A 14,887-nucleotide genomic window follows, 5' to 3' on the forward strand; every position below is an offset into this window, starting at 1 on the left:
AGTAGGAGTGATTACATGCTGTTTGCTTGAGATTAACAAGCGTGCACCTTGTGCATTTCTTCTCTCTTAGAAGAGTAAATATTTCTTTCTTTAGCCATGGCAGCTACTAGATAATAAGTGAATGTTTAGAACAGTAGTTTAAGAGAAAAATACAATACAAGAGGACTTTCACTGTAGCTTTTCATATCTTCCTCCAAGTTCCTGCACTCACTGTCAGGCTATGGCACCCAAGCTTCGGCACACAATGCACTCTTCCTCTACTGAACAAAATAAAAAAGGTATTCCTCAATGCTCAGTACAGTGTGGAGAAAACAGGCATGTCTAGCAGCTCCTAAAGCCACCCTGCCAGCACACTGCTGGCCTGCATTTCACTGTCTGGACAAAGACAGTGAAAGGCTGGAGATTTCTGGCCAACACCACTTGACAACAGAAGGAGGAGATGACCACAGTCCCTGGACAAGAGCTGATCTCTAATGTTGGCTTGACCAGAGGCCTCAGGGGTAAAATGTTACTTAATATATTGGTGCTGTCTGCTTGGCTCACAGCAATTCAAAGTGAGGACTGCTTCTTCCTGTCCAAGCATACTCTCTATTAGGGACTTACACTCACCTCCTACTGCCAGATCTAAATGCAAAAAAACCCAAACCATGTTAGTCATTTAACAAAAAGACACATTACTAAGTTTTACCTTTGTCTCCAGTGTGTTAAAATCACAGATACTAGCAATATGTATACAGCATGAAGGCACAACATAATTTACAAGGCACCTGGATCATTACACCCCACAATGACCCAAACTCCTGCCCAAGCAGTGCTAATCTGCTGAACTTTGAGCATGGTATAACTGTATAAAACCAGCATCAAGTCACAGGAAGCTCTTCAAAACTTTCCCATGACAACATCAAGCTCCTCCTTGGTTCCCCAGGACTTTCTCCAAGCAGACAATCTGGAATTTTCACACTGGCAAGAAATGCCAACAATTTTATTACTAAGATCTTTGCTTTTCTAAGCACATCATTGCTTTGATGTTTTATTACACATCTTGAATACACCCAAGGTTAGGAATACTGCCTACAGAAACACCTGTTTTGTCATGTCTCTATTAGCAGACCCCTTTCTATTCCTGTGTCATCTCTCAAATACTGGAGTGTTTGAAACCAAGCCTTATGGCATCTGTGGTCCTTCCTCCTGTGTGTGAAACAAAGCACAGGGTATCTCACATCAAGATGCCCTGGGCAGAGGAGGCTCCTCTGCAGGAGCTCCCAGAGCGGCTCCAAAGCATGTGAGGAAGACAAGTGGGAAAACCACGGAGCATTTTCAGAGCCTTTCTGTTCAGTGATGGCACATGAATGTAACAGGGTGATTTAGAAAATTTTTCTCTACACTGCTATGCAGCCTCAAAACAACTGCTTGTATTCTCTGTAGTCCCTTAAGTTTGCATCTGAGACACCCAGACTCTGAAGAACACCATAATTAATAATTAACCATTTATTCATGAGATGGTGAAAAAAAGAACAATGAAAGGTGCTCAGAAGAGGTGAGAGTTTCTACGTGGGACAGTGTATGGCTTAGGAGTGGAAGATGGGACTCACACAGGAATATAAATGTCAGAGCCTAAGAAAACAGGATCCACCATAACCTCAGTGAGGAGTTACCACTCCCCTGCAAAGAGCAGGGGAAAGAACTCAGCTTTGAGCAGTGAGAACCTTGCTGTGGCTACAGAGACCACAGAAATGCTCCAGGAGGCAGAGAGGCACTGGGGAAGACAGCAAGCATTACTCTTGAAGAGCAAGCTCCACTTAATCTGCTTCCTCTTTCCATCTCCACAGCTCTGCCTCTCACCCTGTGCCAGGCACAGTCCATTGCCAGTGCAGGACACACTGCCTACTGCACTGCACAGGGACTCATGTTTTCTCCAGCTCTACCAGCCCTGCAAGCTCCAGCAAACACCCCACTGGGGACAGCAGACCACCCACACTCCCTCAAATCCAACAAGGAGGAAAACAGGGCTCTCTCTTAGCTGAGCTCCAACAGCAAACCCAAACCCTGTCACCTCATGCTGCTCCAGCCTCTAAGGATTCTGAGAAAATGTGGTAATTTTGGATTTAAAAGAAAATATAAAGCACTGGGAAAACTGTGCATCATTAAAAAACTCTCTGGAAAAAGAATGGGAAAGGGAAGCAGACTCCCACCACCGTTATTTCTAACTGATGCCCAGTGCTCCCTCTATAGATAAAGCTTTGAGAGGCTCCTTCAACTCTGAACAGCTTTGGTAATTCAAGTAGTAAGTCTTGTAGTTTCAGCAACTTAACCCCTCATTACATTCAGTTAAATATGAATGTAGTCCTACTGAAGAGATAATGGACAATGTCTATTTTCTTACCTAAAACCAATAAAACGTATGCTACACAAATTTGGTGGTCAAAAAAGTACTTTCTGAAGGAAAAAAAACCCACTAATATCTGTGTATCTGTGTTTGCTCCTTTCCTCCATATTTCACTCTCTACAGGGGCATCTATTTCTTTGCTACTCCTGACAATTAGTAGGCATCTAGATAATATATCCTATTTTTTCCTAAGGTTTTTGTGCTGTTGTTTGTTTTTACAGATATTTAATAGTTCTTGTAGAAGGAGAGCTACATTACATATTAAAACATAACTCCTCTGTTCTTCAACTGCACTAAAGCAGGAGTCAGATACTGAATATTCAGTGTCAGGTTAGAAATTGAACAAGGCTCGCACCAAAATACCCATTTCAGCAGAGAAAAAACAAAGAGAAGGCCCTGACAAGCCCTGACACTGTGCTATACATTTCACAAGGAACGAAAATTTGGTAAAAAAAAAAATGTAGAGAAGAGACCATGTCCCATCACTAAATCCGGGAAATGAGCCACCGAGTTTTCATGGTACCTCCAAAGCATCTGCTTAAATATCTTTAGAAAATTTGAAGTGAAAGTCATGTAGGAGCTGTAATTTTTCTATATTCTCTTAAGTGAAGAGTAAAACTTCTGAAAAGGTATAAGCTGGTTTCATCTGGTTCAATGGAGAAGTGTAAAATGCAAGGAAAAAGAAAAGTTACAGAAATTAACTGGGAAGGCCAGAACAAGTGGTCCACAAAGTAGTTCCTTTCACACTCCCACCACCAGCCTGCTCTCCAGACTACAAGGAAGGTAAAACTGCTCAGAAATTGTATTTCATAGCCTGGCAGTAGAGACTTTCATCCAAAGCCATGATAAATGCCTCATTTTTCAAATGCCAAATGACATGTTGATACAATGCAACAATCTCTTACACTACATAATGCTACACACCATCAATAAGATATAAGAAATGGAGAATTTTCACTCCAAACTACCTTCAGATTGAGAGAAAAACTGAGTGCTAGAAAATAAAACCCACTTTTTACTGTACAACATTCCCTTATATAAACTGGAATAATCCTGACTGCTTCTACTTTGAACAACTTTGTGCAGAGAAGTCAGGCCAGGCAATGGAATTCTGCATCTGCACCAGGTTTTTACTCCAAATAACAGAGGTGAAAAGGTGAATAGCAGAGCAAACCTGAACTGCAAAACCAATTAAGCCTCTCTTGAAAAGGGATCCAAAATGACAGCAAGAAGTCGGATACTACAAAGTATCCTTTCCAGAGGGATTTCATTACACTTGGCTTTCTTCCTGGGCTGGGGTCCAGGAATATCAACACTGCCTTACTTCTTTTCAAAAAATAAATTGCTTGAATAATGTGCACCTTGTGCACTGCATTGAAATAGACAATCCTTAATCTTGACTTTTTTATTCTGTTCAGATCTATCTTGCCTAAATAAAATGAAAGTATTTTTGAATTTTTTTATCAGAAGCGTGAAAACTTGTGAATTCCAAGCAAAAATCTCACAAAAGGCAGAAAGATCTTTTCTCGGTAGTTCAGGGATTACACCTCTCTTTATAAGCTACACCAAGGAGTGTACATAAACCCTAAGATAACCACAGATCCACTGAAACATGGCAAGAGTAAAGCCTAACCTCTCCTGAAGCTCAGCTTGGGAATTTCTCATATACACTGTGGGGAAGGAAGGACAGAGACAGTCAAAGAAATCCCCATTCCCATAGCGAAGTCAAAGACTTTTCTTTCAGAAAAAAGTCTGTATCTAAATACTTTAAAATGACTCCTTTGTTGTGCCTTTTGACTGCTTCCCTATCCCAGAGGAAACTTCTCATGCCATTTTATCCTTGTCACTACACTCACCACATCTGACTTAGATCATGTCTAATGGCACTGATCTGGTGGGTCTGATCTGACTTCAACCAATACCGAGAGAGGGAAATTTAAATAAACATAGTGTTTGTGTCTTTGTGATTCAGAATCATGAGAATTTAGTACGTCCATCCCTCTTTATTACCAGATGCCCATCTGGAAGGTGCTGCTTTATTTGGCTTTTTAGATGACATTAAGTGGCTTCTGGAAAGCACAGGTTTATTGGGAAACTTCCAGCACTGTCACACCTTGCCAGGCAGATTAAAATCTTGGAAAGGTACTTCTAACCTCTGTTGTAATCTCTGCTTTGCAAAGGATACCCAAAGGAGACCATGGCATTTTCACATAGGCCACCACAGAGGCCACAGATTTGGCTATAGTCCTGGATGCATCCAATTCAGCTTTCAAGGCCACTCTAGAAACACTTCAGCTGCTGAGCACAGCCATGCCTGCTGCCTTCCCAAAGCAGGGGGCATCTTCCTCTCCTATATTCACTTGCTCACAGAAGAGCCTGTGACTCTGGGTGTAGGCTGATGTCTGGCCAGAGTGGATTTAGTGGCTCTGAGCCAGGAGGGCAGCCAGTCACACACTCCTTCAGGTCTTCTGAGCTGTCCTGACCCAGTCCCTGTTTCTGTTGCCCTCCGCCACTTTCTCAGCCAGATCTGTTCACCAGTCTGGCTCACTGGTTGTGCCTGCCAAGTGGGCAAGAACAGAGGTTCTCACAGCAGCCCTTGTGCTCTTAGCTGGTGTCTCCTTTCACCTCCATAGCACTTCACAGCTTCTAAATATTATATTCATGCTAGATCATAAAAGTTGAATGTTTCCTCTGCTACTTAAACAGCAATTTAAAAGAGCAGCTTGAAGTACTATGCCTCATAAAAATTGAGCTTGTCACGGAGGAGAAGGAAAAACATTGTAAACTGTAATTGTTCTGAGAAAATGTTGCTGGAAGATACATAATCCAATGTGACACTTGAAGTTCTTGTCATGGAGCATTTGATCATAAAAAAATTATTATTTCTAAGGTCTATTTTCACATCAGTGCACTACACATCCTGTCAGAACAAACAGGATTTATCATTAATGCAAATGATAAATAAAAAGTATTTTATTTTCACAGCCAAATATTTCCATTTCAAGAATAACTGTAAAAATAGAGCTACTGAAAGTGAGTGTAACCATGAGAAGAGTGTGTCTAACATAAATTATATTTATCAGCAGAGGACAGTATGAGGTTATTACATCTCCTTAAGACAGAAAAAAAAAAGAGAAGATTGACCTGTCTTTTCCACCCTGTGTTTCAAATACCAGCTGTTAAACAAAGGCTCAGTGATGTAAATCAAGAGCAAACCACACACCTGAACATGTCACACCACTAGGGATAGCACTAGATTGTCCTAGAAACTGCAGCAGCACTGCAGCTGTGGGTGAGGAACAGCCAGCTGAGTGAACGTGCCCAAGGAGTTCCATGCTGAAATCACCCTCGAGGTTACCATGAAGCCCAACAACGTGGCCAAATCCTTTTCAGTCAATCAAGTGATGGCAAAAGAGGACTTTTCACCAGCACTAGATGATGTATGTTGTCCTACTGGAAAGCCCAGGAGCTAGAGGGTGAATGAAAGAGCTGTATTTTAGTGTGGCATTGGTAACGAAAGGGGTGCAAAGGAGGAAAGTGGCTTTCTATGCAGGAAAAGGAAAACATACCTTTGCCTACTAAGAACCAGAGGCCAGAGAGCGAAAGGACGTGTATGTACATGCTATGTAACGCAGCTTTGCCTTGGGCATGACGCTGCCAGGCGGGAAGCAGAGCGCAGGGCTCTTGGCTGGGCTGGGAGCACACCCAAGCCCCTCAGGTGTGCTCCGCACACTCTGTGACCCACGTTACGGGTGGGGACGGGGCGCTTTACCTGCATCGCCCCGCATCCACCGCCACGCCAGGCCGGTCTCCCGGCAATTCAGCTCCCGCTCGGCAGCCGTCGGGCTCCGACGCTTCACATGGCGAAACCCCGGCTCCGGTCGGGGCTGGGCGAGGAGCGCGGTCCCTGACGCGGAGCGGGAGTCGCCTCACCCGGCCCCGCGCCCCCGGGTGTTGTGAGGGTGTCCCGTCCCCCCGGCCCCGCCGCTCCCGGCCCGCTCCCGCCGGAGCCGCTCACCGGCGCAGCGCAGGCCCTGCGAGAGCACGAAGCGGCAGCACAGGTCGCACCACGCTCCCGCCGCCGCCGGCCCGAAGCGGTGCGGGGGCTCCGGCGGCGGCGGCGCCTCGAAGATGGTGCGGACGTGGCGGGGCCGCGGCGGGGCCGGGCGGCGGCGGCCGCCGAGCGCGGGGCCCGGGCGGGCGGCGGGGGCGTCCGGCGGCCGCGGGGCCCCGCCCGGCCCCGCCGAGGCTTCTCCGGCCGGTCCCGCGCGGCCGCCGCCATGCGGAGCGGAGCGGGGCGCGCCGGCCCCGCCGCCTCTGCCCGCCTCACGCACAAGGCAGCCGCGGGCGAGGGGAGCGGGGAGGCGGCGGGGGCGAAGGAGGAGCTGCACCGTCCGCGTCCTCCCGCCGACCTCCCGAGTCCTGCCGCCGGTCCGCCGCCCCGCGCCCGGCAGGCACACGCTCCGCATCATCCGGCATGAACGCGCTCCGGGATGCTGCGGCAGCCCCGGGCACAGGGCGAGCTGACAAGAGCTAGGGATGCGCTTCAATAAGTTCCCATTAAAATGATCTGCCTCCCTTCCGTAAAGCAGCTACTGGGGAAATACTTCCCTGGGCTGGGTAGGGCTGCCATAACCCACACCTGGGTGGGGAGGCTGTGGCGGCCGGGGTAGTCAGAGCTTGCATCCAACACTTGTGAGCTCCAGGAGCTCACGCCAGCAGCTCACCTGCCGCTGCTGGCCTTACTGCCCACAGGCAGCAAAATTCTCCAAAAGATGTGCACCCACAACTACTGCTGCTTGAGCTGCTACCAGTGACAAAACAGCAAATTCCACTGAGGGATACTACCCCTACCACATTTTTTGGTGACTGATGAAAAAATAAAGCTATTTAGGCCACAGAAAAAGAAAAGGTCGTGAAGCCTTGCCAATGGCAGAATCAGTCACAAGAACTCCCACCAGTTAACCTGCTCCTAAAACCCTCTTCAAAGGTATTGCTGTTCCCAGGACAATCTGTTCTGGCACTTGCCTCTCTTCACCATTAGAAAGGTTGTAGGTTGGTTTTTTTTTTTTTGTTTCAATAACAGTTTATATTAATAATGTATAACACTTTCACCACAGTCACAGTGAATGCTGATCTTCTGGAACAGCCTGTAGATTACCAAAGACTTTTACTTCCCCCTTCTTCCAGTAGTCCCTTCTTTCAGCCAACAACTCCCCTTTTCCCCAGATCTGCTCAGGACTATCCAGAACTGTTCTACAGTTACCACTTCTGCAGTGATTGATTACATTAGAACTGATTGAGCTCTACCAGTGAGCAGAGACTAGGAATTTTACCACCATTAAAAGAATTAATGTAATTCAGGACACATATCAACCAAGAAGTTAAAAAAATTTATAAGAATTAGTGGCTCTACCATATTGCCTATGTTAGTGATTCTGTTGTGCAGGGCACATTTTCTGAACAGCTGGATAACGCAAACTGAGCTGCAATTTGCAACTTCATGTTTCAGGCTCTCTATTGTGCTTACAAGAAAATAAATCTCGTAAGGATATCCTGAAATTAACAGAAAATTAAATTATGAAAAGGCATAAGTACACACTGTACAATGAGTGGTTGATGATGTATTTATGCCATTAAGCTGTTCACTCATGCATTTTCACAATTCATATGAAGACAGGTTTGTTCAAGTAACAGATAATTAATATATTCAGCTAAACCCCCCAAACCAGTAAACCAGCTTCAGGAAGAAGAACCATATATTACTTTCCATTACTTATTTTGGCAAATGAATAGCAAGATTCATAGCATCAGGACACTTAGTTTGAGCAAAAAGTTGATGGTACAACACTATGCTTTGACTTGAAAAATTATTTGCTTCATAATAACATAATCAGAAGATTATGAACTGATTACTTCAAGTTCCTTAGCTACTGCTTTGTTAAAATTGCTTTAGAAAAAGAAATTTTAACGTGATTAAGATTGCTGCTGTATTCAGTAAGACTAAAGCCAGCAATGTTTAAAATGAACATAAAATATAACAAAAAAATTTCAAACATGTAAAAGAATGCTGCACATATTTCAACATACAGACTATACTTTTACTACAATTAACTTTCTTTTTCAGACTGCTTCAGTATAAGGAAGTTGAAAATTATATATTCCACCTAGCATTTGATTTCTTTCAGGATTAAGAAATTTGAAACAACAAAGTGTTACAATGTTGGAAACAAAACACAGTTTATGCACATCTCGAAAGCCCAATTCTTTTAACATTTGTTAAAACATTAACATTAAAACGTGTTTTACTGATACTCAGTGAGACTGTGGATGTGAATGAACAAATGTACTAGCAGGCATTAAAACATTCCAGTTAGACATAATCCCAGTATTTTAAAACTGTTAAGAATGCCAAAGAAAGATGTGTGACAAACTGCTGCACTCCTTTTGCATAGCTAGATATTTTGGGTGACAAAGACAGAAGCTGCTCACATGAGTGTAAAAATGTTTGAATTCCCTTTTTTGATTCTCACCAAGAACACTGGAATGCAGGTCTCGGACATCAAGGCAAGCAAATATCCTTTTCTTTTAAAATGAAACACTCATTTATAAATTTTCTAAATTTCTCTCAAAATATTTTCTAAAAAGGAAATTAAAATGTTTTGTGTTCTGACCTGGACAGAAAAGCAGGGACTAAGCATCACAAAACTACCAGATGCTATCACCGGTCGATGTTGTTTAGTTTACACCTAAATGTTGCACCAGTAATTATGGAAAATTCTAAATATAGTTGGTCCAGCTCTTACAGGTGTAATGCAGCAATGAGAAGTGTTATTGAGACCACTGAACATCCATGGCCAGGTTTCCACAAGGAAGGAATGAGTTCTATAATATTTGCATGCTCATCTGAAACAAGTATGTACATCTGTAGTATCCAAACAAAGGGATGTTTCCAGAATTTTTTGATTTCCTGTTCTCTTTCTTCTATGTATTTTGGAGCAGAATGTTTCATTTTGCATCTCTGCATCCCAATCATATAGCACTGAAAGTAGTAACTATTGATGCTGGAAAATAAATATACAGTCTTACTAAATTTTCCATCAAAGTTTGGTACCTAAGTTGTAAGGCAGCAGTGGGAATGGTCCCTTTTCAAATCTAGACTGGTACCTTATTTTCCACTATTCAGTTACTACTGAGGTGTGATACTATCCACTCTACCGACTGTCCACAAACTGTTCTCATACCAAATTTTTAACCTTTTTAAAAAGTTATACCTGCAAATAAGATTAAGAAGAAGCCACTTTAAGTACCCACTGTTGTGGCGAGCAACAAGATTTCAGGGAAAGTCTGAAAATGCTATACTCCAAAAAATGAATTTTTACATTCATTCTGACAAGCTGGAGTGCAAAACTTCCACATACTAAGCAGTCAAACAATTACAGACAACATGGCACCAAATATTTAGGGAACTTAAAAATATATTGTGAATTTGCTTTTTCAAGTAGAAGAGAACTAAAAATTTGAATGTTAAGGAAAGAGAAATGCATTTCTGTTCTGTCCTATCTGCACTCTTAGTCCCTATTCACACTCATTTAAAAACATCTCATTTAAAACATTCATCATGTTCTGTGATGATCACAGGCATTCAGCTAGACTCCTACATAACAGTGGTTGTTGAAGTTAATCCAAAATACCCTTTATACAACGGTGTTTTGGAGTACTGCAAGTCCTCTTGCAATGAAGACTAAATTGCATTCTGAAAAAAGGGCAATATTCAAAGCAGACAAATGTCAATTTCATCAACAATACTTTTCCCTTTAGGACTCCTCAGAGATCCTCCAAGGGGCTCAATTCCCTGCCAGAAGTTATTCTATCCTAAAAGTGACCAAGAAAAGATATATATTTCTTTTGTATTTACATATTATACATATTTACATTTTCTTTAATATTACAGTTGCTGAAGGAAAAAAAATCCTGGATAGAGGTTCTGCTTTCAACTGTCCCAACAGTATTTTTTTCCCTTTGAAAAAATTTACAAGTCCTCTTCGGGTCCTTTGGAAGCTAGATACAGTCCACGTTCCGCAGGCCACCATCCATAGTCAAGGCACCAAATCTAAACCATAAAAACAGTACATTTTTAGGTGGTTGACTAGACTATAGAATCAATCTTTAATTTCTTTATGGGGTTTTCCTTTCCCTTGTTTCATGCCACCAGAGGCACTTGTACCTAACTTTTGTATCTGCAATGAAGATGGAAGACAGGAAGCTTTGCTGCAAGTATGGGACTGGGAGTGGGGAACAAAACCAATTCAGCTTGAAGCTAAACTCCACTCTACCAGCAATTTACCCTGCAACTTTCAAAAGATACTTATTTTTATATATTTTCTCATCTTCATAGGAAAAAAAAATCAAAATCAGTCTGTATGTGATAATGACAATACCCTCTCAGTATTGTCAGAAACATGTTTACCTCTTCACTTTATTTAAGCAATCTGAAAACTGCAAAATCATCAATTCAGTTTGGTGTAATTCCATGGTTGTCAAAAACAACTTCTAAATGGGAAGAATTAAAAGACACCATTGCATTGCTGCAACATTATTGCGTTTAAATTCAGAATTGATCCGTCTGTCCAACAGGAATTTTTATTATATTTATATCTTACATTATATTATTATATTTATATTTTATTTATATATTATTTTATTATATTTTAATATTTATAGCTAAACCAAAGTAACATGAAACAAAAATGCAACAAAAATTGCTGTAAGATCATTCTGACACAGCCACGTTCCAAGGTTTTAAGTAATTATTTTTTTGTTATATCTCATTTGAACAGCACAACATATATTTACAGTTAAAGACATTAAAGGAATTGTTCCCTTACTTTAAATTCTGGATCTAAATGTACCAAATTAAGCCTGCCCCTAGTTTCAGCCCCAAAAGGGAAAACAATTGCTTGCCTTTCCAAAATGTGATTGTTTTCAGCCAGCTCTTTAACAACACCTTCCATTTCCTCCTTCAGTTTCTTCATCCTGTAGTAACCAGAAGCAAAATAAATATTAAAGTTTATATTGGTATAGATACCTGCTCCGATCCCTCACTATGACAGTTTTCAGCAACTTGCCATTTTGCCATACAAAATAAGGGACAGGTAAGCTGTTTATTTACAAAGAGACAGACGATACATTAGGGCTGTCCCCCACTCACTTCCAAATCTGTACCACCACTATAGCAATCTAAAATTCTTGATCTTAATACAATAATCACTAAGTAATTTAATTTTTTTTTCAATTTCCCTGTATACCAAGCATACAGTATTACATCAATCCCAGTAAAAAATTCTCACCCAAGAGTCATTTCTACTAATGTGTTTGAGCTTGGATAGACTGTATTCATCGTATGTTTCATCCCACTGGAAGCTGCAAACATTTTCTGTGGCAGGGCATCTTGTAACTGTAATAGATAAAAAGGAAATTTGAATTACAATAGAAGTTGTCATGTATAACTTGATGCCCACCTTAAAATCCTTTTTTAAATTCTCTCTTGTTGTGATAGCTCATAAATTCATTACAGTACTAAGGTGGCTGATATGCTCCAAGATGAGATCATCACAGCAGGTTTTGTATTGACATGACCAATAATTCCCTGGTTTGCTCCATTTTCTTATCTAATACTTTCATAATAAACTCTGGAAAGGAAGAATTATCTATTTGCTATGTCTGTAGATATCCTAGGGCAGCAGGATCCTAATCAATGGATTAGTGGTGCAACTAAAATACAAATAACAAGTAAAATGCCGCTGTCCACCATTCCTAAACTGAGTTTACAATTAGCAAGGGCTTTTTGTTCATTTATCTTTCCTTTCTAAAAAACAATAATTTTACTACATGAAAATGCTCTTATTCTCTCAATTCTGAGGTAATTCTGATAAGTTTGCACCCTGCAGAGTCACCATCCAAATCATTAGTTTAACATCCTTATGTATCCCATCATCTTGACTATGGGAGCAGCATTTTTATATTTCATAAGAGAATTAGGATAATCCTCTAGGTCCTCTGAAAATATTATGGCAACAGTTGCACAGAACACTTCTCAATGAATCCACATCCATTTGCACTGGGGGTTTTTTTTGAGGAGGAATTGCTAACATTACCAAAAAAACCCCCAAATCATCCAAACCCACAAACTCCACCAAAAAAAACCCATGAAAAAAAAAAAAAACAAAAAAAAACCCAAAAAAACCCAAAACAAAACAAAAAAAAACCCACCATCCCAAACCAAACTAGGCCCACCAAATTCCAAAATCAAGTTACAATTCACGAAATCACATTATTCAATTATTCAAAAAATAACACCATTCAATATGACATGGCAATGACGCTACTGCAGACCACATACAGCACTTTTAATACAACTGCATTCATGTAAGACTCACTATTAGCAACATTATTGACACGAAAATATGTGGAAGTCTTTTAACTATGCAAATGCTTCCCATAATTTTGAAGCATTCTACCTCATTTATATAATCCTGGTATTTGGACACCTCTTCTTCAATACCAAAACACTGGTTGGTGAGAGCCAGTAATTGCTTCCTTGTGTGAAGCATTTTCCTAAAAGAAAAAGAGTTTTCTTTTAAGATCTACTTACATAAAAGTGGTGCAATGAACATTACCAAACATTAAAGAAATCAATAGCTTGCCTTGTCCAGTCCTCAGCTTTGTCCAAAAATGTTTCATACTTGCTGACACATTCATCTTTGAAAAGAGCTATGGCTTTTGTAGCATGCAAATACAGCTTCTGCCTGCAACAGAGAAACAACCAAACTAGTGTCATACTGCTTTCAAAACCCCATTCCTCTAACTTTCTGAAATTTGGAGAAAGGTTTGTGGACTTAAAATCTGTGCAGCCACCTTTATTCAGGCTGTTGTAATGTGTAAGAACTCAACATTCTACAGGAACTGACAATTTATGTTTCAAAAACATATCCTAGCATGGAGGAAGAAAATTATTTGAAGCACTTTGTTTGTATTCGTATTCATATTTGTATATGAATAAATGGTCAAATGTCTTCCTTGAGTCAGCTGGTATATTTCAGAATTCTAAATGGAAAGGACAAAAGTCCTAATTATTTCATATTTGCCTACTGCAGATACTTGGAACTTCTAGAATATATGAATAATCCTTTGCACTGAGTAACATACATGCAAGAAAAAGGAGTTTTGTGTCAGCCTAATTTTATGACAAGAGGAAAAAGAAACAAGCAGAAAAGGAAAAGAAAGGAAAACAAAACCCAATTCTTGTTAGTGTGGCAGACAGTAGTCCCAGTGTAATTGCCTTGCCATGCTATGCATTGCACCTGTAAGTATAAGGGATACTGCAACACTACAGACCAACACCTACTTCAGGTATTTCGTTAAGTCTTGCATAATAAATATTGTTAATTAAATTGTAGATAGAGTGTAGCTGGAGTGTCATCAGGAATGCATACCTATCATTCAACCAGAAAAATAAAAGTCAAATTGAGTGCTGCTCCCTTATCTGCCTAGAGATAAGTATTACAAAGGCCAGCCTCAGCTGATAGTAGCACACAAAAGCCGCTGCCATTGCCCTGTGGGGTGAATCAAGTATAAAAAATATGGACTTAGGATCTCAAACCTGTACACAGTCCCAGGGAGATATATCTGTGATAGAAAATACACCAGTGTTCAAACCATGAAAATGAAGCACACTTATTTGAAGATTATCATACACTAAGACAAGGACATGGTAGAAAACCATCTCCTCTTGGCAGTTATCCAGTTTGGCTTTCACTATAGGAAAACAAGTGGCAAGGCTGTGCCCTCTGTACCCTTTCTTTCTACAGACAGAAAGACAGCTTTCTATCTGTAATTGTCACTGAAGCCACATGCATGGTAGGAAGAGTAAGATTTTTTAGAAAATTATGTAAGTGGTGTCTAAATTCAGGCAGCATTTAGCAAAGTCTAGGGAACCACGCAACTGACCAGCCACTAGGAGAATAATGTATTTACTTAAACAGAAGCATCTAGCATCATTTGAGATAGAATCTTATAATGGTTTGGGTTGGAAGGGACCATAAAAATCATCTAGTTCCAACCCCCCCGTGTCACAGAGCACTGCCAGGGATGGGGCAGCTGCAACTTCTCTGGGCAGCCTGTTCCAGTGTCTCATCACGGTCACAGAGAAGAACTTTTTCAATGTATGCAACCTAAATTTCCCCTCTTTCAGGCTGAAGTCATTACTCCTTGTCCTATCACTGCAGCTCCTGATGAAGAGTGGCTCTCTGGCTTTCCTGTAGGCCCCCCTTCAGCTACTAGATGGCCACTATGAGAACTCCCATGCAATCTTCTCTTCTCCAGCAAAGATATCCTGCCCTGCTTTCTGACCACCTGTCCATTTGACAGGGTTCCCATTTGACTTGTGTCCTACCTCCCAGTCTCAGAGCACGTCTCAGATATTTTAGGACAACTTAAATG

General features: G+C 41.2%; 2 protein-coding genes across 3 annotated transcripts in view; both read right to left on the minus strand.

Moving 5' to 3' along the window:
• RASSF3 (Ras association domain family member 3) overlaps positions 1–6,480 on the minus strand; it is a 104,781-nt gene extending 98,301 nt beyond the window's left edge. Inside the window, exon 1 of one of the 2 annotated variants that reach the window (XM_030960118.1) lies at positions 6,405–6,480. Coding sequence is in view for 1 of the 2 variants with exons in the window: in XM_030960116.1 (XP_030815976.1) it covers positions 6,159–6,174 (16 nt within the window). In the remaining variant the exon portion in view is untranslated. Of the gene's footprint in view, positions 1–6,158; positions 6,277–6,404 lie in introns of those variants that run through there. The other variant, XM_030960116.1, reaches the window with a different exon arrangement.
• Positions 6,481–7,999: 1,519 nt separating this feature from the next.
• The window catches only part of TBK1 (TANK binding kinase 1), a 28,368-nt gene continuing 21,480 nt past the window's right edge, over positions 8,000–14,887 (minus strand). Inside the window, exons 17-21 of the mRNA XM_030960438.1 lie at positions 13,093–13,194; positions 12,907–13,003; positions 11,737–11,843; positions 11,351–11,422; positions 8,000–10,499 (exon numbers count right to left, since the gene is read on the minus strand). Coding sequence (XP_030816298.1) covers positions 10,448–10,499; positions 11,351–11,422; positions 11,737–11,843; positions 12,907–13,003; positions 13,093–13,194 — 430 coding nt within the window. The 3' untranslated portion in view covers positions 8,000–10,447. The remainder of the gene's footprint in view (positions 10,500–11,350; positions 11,423–11,736; positions 11,844–12,906; positions 13,004–13,092; positions 13,195–14,887) is intronic.

The sequence above is a fragment of the Camarhynchus parvulus genome, chromosome 1A (genome assembly GCF_901933205.1).
Source record: "Camarhynchus parvulus chromosome 1A, STF_HiC, whole genome shotgun sequence".
Taxonomy (NCBI): Eukaryota; Metazoa; Chordata; class Aves; order Passeriformes; family Thraupidae; genus Camarhynchus; species Camarhynchus parvulus.